A 7,999-nucleotide genomic window follows, 5' to 3' on the forward strand; every position below is an offset into this window, starting at 1 on the left:
ACATTATTTTCATCTGAAAGTGTCATTTTTATACATTATAGAGTGAAATCATTTCAATTGGTCAATAGAATCGGAACAAAAAAATAGAGTAAATCATAACAGAGTAAAACAAGAACACGCCCACTGAAGTTCCTTAAGTTTCGTTTCTTCCACCATCTTGTTATCCCGCATTGGAACGGAGGCGACGGTTAGCTGTGTGCCAGGTAAGTCCCCAAATGAGTTGTAGATATATTTTACATGGGGTTTTATGATTTTTTTTATTATTAAGACTATTAATCTCTAGTGTAAAGATGACGTGCTGCTGTGTGTTCGTGGGGGAAGGAGGGGTGCAGCGAGGAATTAACATGGTTGGCTAACTAGTTAGCATGTGTGCTTCAGCTAACTTAATTTAGCCGTTTACAACAATGTAAGCAGAAAAAACATAAATGTTGTACAATCTACGTCCATTTTTTAATTTTCACAAGTCAAGGCTGTCGCTATTTTTAAGCTGAGGAACGGAGTTTAAAAGAGGAGCTAGCTGTACAGTCGAAGCTGGCTCTGCTAGCATGTGGAGCCAGGGTTCCGCCCAGAAAATGGCGCGGGAGGACTATGCTAGTAACTTTTCTTGAACGTAGAGCAGCGATAAAAAAAACAGAATTAAAGTCGTGCTTTGTATGTAAACTATGCAAGTTGTCAGTAAAACATTTTTGACTGACTTTTTTGTTCATAAACCCCGTTTACATCGAGTTGTATGGAGCTGATATGTTTTTTCCCGTCTTAGCTGTGGTGATTGGCTAAATTCAAGTAAAGAGCCTAGCCCATTAAGGATAGTTGTTAGCCACCTCCATGATGGTTTCAATCTTTTATCTTAATTTTTTATTCATTTTTACATAATGCAGGATGCAAGCATTGCGTATCAAATACAGAGATCGACAGAAATACATCTGTTTTGAAGGCCAACTGACTTACAGTTCTTTTTTGGAATGTGGTGAGTGCAAACAAAACAAGTTTACAGCATTTTCACATATTAGGTTTATCAAAAACGTTTTGGGAATGGTGCCAAAATAGATGCGTTACCAACTTTTCAGATTTATTTATTTTTTTTATTTAATTTTACTTTTTATGTCTTATTTTAATTGTTATTTGCATATGTTCAAATATAGAATAAATAAATAATTTGCTATGTTCACAGCTGCAAAAAAGTTCAGCATCCCAACGTTGGACTTAAAAGTCTTTGATGACTCGAAGACTGAAGTGGATGAGGAGGTTTTTGAGCTCCTTTTGAAAAGTCCAAACCTTGGTGTGCTGGAAATTTGTGAAGCACAAGATCTCAATCCAGAAGGTAAGTTGTTTTGAAGTGTCATGTGCTTATTTTTGTGAACTATTTTTGGTCATCCTTATGGGTTTGACCAATAGGGATAGAAATTGCTTTCCAGATCAGTATAGACATGTTGATGTCTATTTGATATCACCAATCTAGGATGAGATCATAAAAGCATTCACCTTTGTAGCATTTCACACATGTGGAAACATCCTACATCAACAATTTAACCTATTTTTAGTGTTTCAGTGGGTAATTACAATGAACAGAGAAAAATGTGCATGAGTTAGTTGTGTTTGTATCAGACTGTTTCGTGTGAGAAGAGCTCATCAGGTGACTTGATGGTTTAATTTATTTAAAATAATCTCTTTTTTCATGGTTTCAATGTTAGTGTGTTGGCTACTGTTAACTCTACCAACAAAATGTTTAGATAATCCTATGGATCAGCTAAGTTGTGCAGCAAGCAGCTCCTTTACCAGTTCCAGTGGAGAAACTGAAGTGGACTCCGATGACACCATTATATTGCAACACAGTCCTGCAACAAGACAGAAAACTGAAGACACCTCTCTTGCCCAAGTAAGCTATGCAGATAACTGTGCAGACTTCCATAGAGTTTTTACAAATTTGAATATTTTACACACATATATATATATATATATATATATATATAAAGCACTTTCTGTGTTTTTTCCTTCAGCATATCTCTGCATATTTTAGTCCAGATCCTTACCATAGAAGGCTCTGGACTTCACAAAAAATTTAAGTTCTTGAAGTTTCTATTTGTGCTTTTTAACATAACTTACTATTCTACTAATAACTATTATAGCTCTTCTGATACTGTCTCTTTTTTATGAAATAAAATGGGATTTGTAATTGTCTTGTGTACGGTGTTTTTGTGATGTATCGATTTATATTTTGTTTATATTTTTACCATCACTTAAGATGATTGAAAATGTTCTAAAGAACAAACCAGGAGGAGACAGGATCATCAATGAATATGCGCGGACAAAAAGCCTAACAGACGGCAGACGGCGTGACATGGTCAAGATATTGGTTGCGCATATGACAAGTGAACATGGGTATGCTGAAATTATTTATTTTTTGTATGCACCTCTCACAATTACCTGTTTTGAAGGTGTTTTTTACTCCTTTAACAATGCTCATAGTTTTTTCTGTGTCTCTATAGGACAAGTCCTTCCAGATGTATCAAAGAGGACTATGCAAAGGGTATTATTACCTTGTTCCCTTACCTGGCTGATCCTAAGATCAGATTTGGCTATGTAAGTTCAAAACAGAAGTCCAACCTATTGGCTATGGTTTGAGTAGAACTGAAAATGTTTCTTTTTTGCATGCCCTGCATCTGTGCTACTTGTTTTTAGCTTTCCAAATTTTAAACCTTTGTAGAGTTCATTGTTGCAGTGTTGGGCTACTGCAGCTTGAAGAATAAACCTTGTGAATAGATTTTAATTATGTAATTCAAACAATGTGAACTAAAATCTGTAAATCACAGCTACTAGCATTCACGGCTGTCTTTGCTTTCACAGCTTTAAAAACATTTATCATTCACCTACTTTTAGGAGCATTATTACAATGCAGAAGATGGGAGTGGGTATCTGGCTTGGAGACTGAAGTTTGTCCAGAGAGAAGCTTCTAATGGACAAAAGAAGGTCCCCAGACTGTCACAAACCCAAACAGGTATGTGTATTTATACTTGTACAAATCTCATCCTGCAACCAAACTGCACAGTAAGTTCCCAAGCCTTATTTATTAAATCCTAAGATGGAGTGTCACATTCATATATATTTTTTTAGGGGGACCAACAACTGACAGGGACTGTTTGAGAGAAGAATACTGCCTTATGACAGATAGCTTGTGTTCTGAGGCCATTGCGCTGATGAAGCACACAACTGATGAAGGAACTGTTATGAGGAAGATGAAACAGACTTTCAACTATCGCCAGAAGATGATTCATGACCCAGTGAAGTCATCTAGTATCTTTTTGGACTTCCCAAGGTTCCTGGACATAGGAGGATTGGTATGTTTATCTTCACTTCAGCTTAACCTACTTTTAACAAAGTTTAAGTTAAGGTGGATGTGAGAAAGTTTAATAAAATGATTTTTAAAACCTTCACTTCATCTATTCTCCAGGTTGAGCAAGATTTTATATTGATGTTTGGGGAAGCCGTCGCTGCAAAGTTCCTGGAGAAATGGCCCACTGTCTACAAGCAGAAAGTCCTCGAACAAAGCCGTGGTCTCACACAGTCTGATGACCTTCAGAACCTTCTTCACAATGCTGAAGGCACAACAGAAGTGGAAAATGGTAAGTTGGACTGGATTATAAAGAAAGTGTTTAATGTAACAGAATTTTATGTAAATTGATCCAATATAAATGCACCTCCTCCTGCCGTCACTGTTTGGTAAGCTGACTCTGGAAGTGTTAACACTGCTGCAAATAAGAAGTTTTGGTAGCTTATGTTTATTTTACTTTTTCTTCCAGGATGGGACAGTGACATGTCATCCATTTTGATCCTTGTGCACCTCCTGCCACCGTCACCTCACGGCCGCAAGAGACCAGGAAAACTCTCAGCCAGACAAGCCAGTGAACATCTTGTGAAGTTTGTCAAGGTAAGGTTACAGTAAAGGGAACATTTATGTTGATCAGAATTCTCTATTCTTCACCTTTTATTGATTTATTTAATTTATTTGTATTTCTTGTGAAGTTGGTCTTGAATTTCATTTCAAGTGACATTAAAGAGGTCCTGAAAAGTAATTTGCCTTATCTATAAGAACCCTGTCTTCTTTGAAACCCAAGACTAATCATGTTTTATTCTGTTTTTGCCACAGACAGGAACCAGCATCCAGGGGCACCTTGATGGAATCGCAGAAAGGCGTCAACCATACCTGCTTGCAGTAGGGACACAGAGGAGCGTGATTCACAAGTACTTCATTGTGATTGACAAACATGCCATACCTTGTAAATCACCAGGCTCTCTTGCCTGTTTTGATGAGCTTTTTAAAGCTCACTTTGTGTTCGGCACTTCATATGACCATGATCTGGTCAATGTGTACAATTTTCTGCAGACCGCCATTTATGAGATAGATGTTGACACAACCAAAGTGAATCCTAGGGTTGCAGAGTTGCGGGCTCGGATGCTGCGTTAAATAGTTGTTTCGCTATGATTGTTTCAGTATCAAGTTGAGTTGGAATGTTCTGTTTCATTTGTAAGAAGTACCAGACAAATGCTAATTCTCTGACCAAGCACTTAAAAGTGATCCACGGACTTTGCTCTGGTAACGTCTTAAATGTGGCCAGGCAGGTTGTGCTCAAGTTTATGGCACATTTTCTGGGTTCAGAAAGCATCTTAATAAAGCACATGATAAACAAACTTCTAATCCTGGTGAAGGCCCATCTACAACTGAAGAGACATTTGAAAGTCGAGATTTGCCCTCTATGAGTATTGCTTCTGATACAGTCCTGGTTCAGAAATCTCTTGTGTCTAGTTGTGCAACAGCAGTTAATGAACTTAAAGTGGCAGGTGTAAGTGAAAGATCAATTAACTCTTTGGTCATTTCCTTGGAAGAAATAGTTAATGATATTCAAAATCAAGCAAAAGAATCTGTGAAAAGCAGTCTTTCTTTACAAGAACCTGTCAAAAGTGACATTGAGAGCAAAATTGATCAAGGTTTTGAGAAAATGGAAAATCCTTTCATGGCATTAAATTCTGAAAGTAAAAGAACTCGTTTTTTGGCAGAGAATTGGGGACGTGTAGACCCAGTAGAATATGTCCTTGGTTCCAGATTTGATACACTGCGTAGTCGAACCACAGGGGGCTATGATCAGGTTGTTGTTACAGATAAATTTGTTTACATCCCAATTTTGGAAACATTAAAGTTTATTTTTAGTCACCCTAACATAGAGGAGATGATGGCCAAGTCAAATTTAAATGAAACTCTTAAAGACTTGTCTGATGGAGAACTTTTTAAGAGTCATGCTCTGTTTTCAAAGCAAAATCATGCCCTTCAAATTCAACTTTTCTACGATGATTTCGAAACAGCTAATCCTTTGGGATCAAAAAGGGGAATACATAAATTGGGAGCTATATATTTCACACTGCGAAATTTTTCTCCTAAATACAATTCTGTTCTACACAATATTCACTTGGTCTCTCTGTTTCATGCGCAGGACATTAAAACTTATGGCTTCTCTAAGATACTTGATCCGATTGTGGAGGATGTTAAAATCCTGGAGAGGAATGGAATTACTGTTCCCCTGTATGATGAGCCAGTACGTGGAACTATTGTCCAAGTTACTGGTGACAACCTTGGTCTTCACTGTCTGTTTGGTTTTGTAGAGTCATTTAGTGCCAGATACTGTTGCCGCTTTTGTCTCGTTGAGAAAGAGGACTTTCAGACAGAGTTTACAGAGGACTCACCCAAGATTGTTATGCGAACTCAGGCACTTCATGCTGAACATTGTCAGAAAATGGAGGCAAATCCCAGACTTCCATATGTTATGGGTGTTAAAAAGCCATGCATTCTAAATTCACTGCAGTACTTCAGTACATGTGAAAACTTCTCGGTTGATATTATGCATGATATCTTGGAAGGAGTGGCACAGTATGAAATGAAGCTGATTTTGTTGCATGTAGTTGACCAGTACACAACATTAAAGGATGTAGACAGGAGAATAAGGAGCTTTAACTATGGGTACATGGAACAAACCAACAAACCCCCTACAGTGAAGTTGTTAGAGGACTCAAATGACTTGGGGTTAAATGCCATCCAGTCCTGGTGTCTACTACGTAACCTACCACTCATCTTTGGAGACTTAGTTTGTCCACATGATCAGCACTGGTATTTGCTGCAGCTGTTGCTTCAAATAGTGAATATTGTTTTTTCACCAGTGTTATCAAAAGGTATTACTATTTTCTTGAAACACCTGATTGCCGAACACCACAGGTTATTCAAACATTTGTTTCCACAGAAGAAGCTGCTCCCAAAGCATCATTTCATGGTGCATTACCCTACATGTATACTCAAAACAGGCCCAATTCTACATAGCTGGTGCATGCGATACGAAGCTAAACACAATTTCTTTAAAAAACAGTTGAAAAGTTTCAAAAATGTTACCAAAACCCTGGCATTAAAGCATCAAAGTCACATTGCTTTCAGTTGGCATACATTTGACCACAAGAGACTGACCATTGGACCAGGTAAAATGGTGCCTTTAAATTCACTGGACTGGGGCTGTGAGATAGCAGAGACTCTTCAGTTACCAATCAACACCAAGGTTTTAAATGTTAAATGGGCCAAACACCATGGAAATATGTATCGTGAAGATTTAGTTGTTTGTAAAGAAATTTTTTGTGAAATGCCAGTTTTCCATAAGATCTACAAGGTTGTTGTGAAAGATGAGAGGTTACTGTTTGTTACATTTGCATTGCAAACAGTGTGTCTGAATGAGCATTTCAGTGCTTTTCAAGTTTTGTGTACAAGAGACGGACCTCATGTTATTCATGTAGAAGAGCTTTGCTGTTCCAGAGCTTTTGATTTACAGGTGTCATACAGTTGTTGCAGAAAGTGCCTCCACTGTATGAGATGCTTAGCTTAGTGAGTTGTGCGGGTGCAAGAGATGTGTGGCAGTCGTCCTCCCGTCTGAAGGGGGGCGCTGCATACTAAAAGAACCCCTGCATCCTTGAGGAGCGAGGGAGAGACAGTGTGTGTGAGGCGGAGTGAGTGAGTAGGAGACGACCGGAGCAGCGGCTGTAAGAAAAGTCTGTGCAGCTTTCACCTGTTAGCTGGAGTTATTAAAAGTTAACCTCAACCATCTCCGTGCCACCGCGCGGTTCATGTTCGAGGCGTGCGAGGGAGTTAACCCCGAAGTAGAAACTTCGGCCCTGGAGAAACATCTCCCCTGTGTCTTCAGACCACGGTCAGCAGATTGAGCAGGAACGGTTAACACTGGCGACCACGAAGGGACCTCTTCGCCTTGCAGGACGAGTGGTGAGCTTTGAGTAAGAGAGATAATAGCGGCTAGCAATAAAGCCGAGAGACTGCATTAGCCCGTTGATTAGCAACCGCAAGATGGATGCCGCCGCCCGCCACCCCGGTGGAAACTATGGACTTGAAACAGATTATGCCAACCCGTTTATGATGCTGGATATGTCTTCCGAGGGCGCAGAGTGTGGAAAGGCTACAGAAGATGTGACAGTGGGGAAATGTGAACATTACAACCCTTTTCTGTGTGATGAAAGCTGTTTTAGCTCGTACGCTAAAGGAGGGGACATGTTTGCACCGCACCGCGGCCCCTGGTTAGCTCTACGAACCCATTCGTTGATACCGAATGTCAAGGTTATGCTCATGTGGGGAATGCAGCCGAGGGCATGCACTACGACCCAGCCCCCACGTTTCAAATGAAAGATAATTACACCGACTCCAACCCGTTTGCTCCTGCTCATATACAAAGCTTTGTACACAGCACGCCGGCCCCATTTAACCCGGTGACATTTCCCGCCGTGCAATGTACCCCGAGACTGGATGAAACTATAAGTTACAAGCAAACCCCTGCACGGCCCCGGTCCCGATTAAAAGCAAATAAAACCCGTTTCCTGTTGCAGCAGCCCTTGTCCGACAGTGAGGAGGATGGAGAACCTAGAGAAAGGGTCCCCACTTTACGTCCGGGCCAATACGATGGTACCA

General features: G+C 39.8%; 1 protein-coding gene across 1 annotated transcript; it reads left to right on the plus strand.

Annotated features, from left to right (window-relative positions):
• The first annotated feature begins 592 nt into the window (after nucleotides 1-592).
• On the plus strand, nucleotides 593-4,794 carry LOC106910071 (uncharacterized). Its single transcript, XM_088007567.1, has 10 exons — nucleotides 593-967; nucleotides 1,172-1,321; nucleotides 1,731-1,876; nucleotides 2,243-2,379; nucleotides 2,487-2,580; nucleotides 2,878-2,995; nucleotides 3,112-3,335; nucleotides 3,449-3,620; nucleotides 3,798-3,925; nucleotides 4,145-4,794. Exons 1-10 carry the CDS (start codon nucleotides 880-882, stop codon nucleotides 4,460-4,462), a joined length of 1,575 nt encoding a protein of 524 aa, XP_087863693.1. The 5' UTR covers nucleotides 593-879; the 3' UTR covers nucleotides 4,463-4,794.
• The last annotated feature ends 3,205 nt before the right edge of the window (nucleotides 4,795-7,999 follow it).

Source organism: Poecilia mexicana, unplaced genomic scaffold (assembly GCF_051168715.1).
Source record: "Poecilia mexicana isolate PSO_F unplaced genomic scaffold, ASM5116871v1 scaffold_7, whole genome shotgun sequence".
NCBI classification, from domain to species: Eukaryota; Metazoa; Chordata; class Actinopteri; order Cyprinodontiformes; family Poeciliidae; genus Poecilia; species Poecilia mexicana.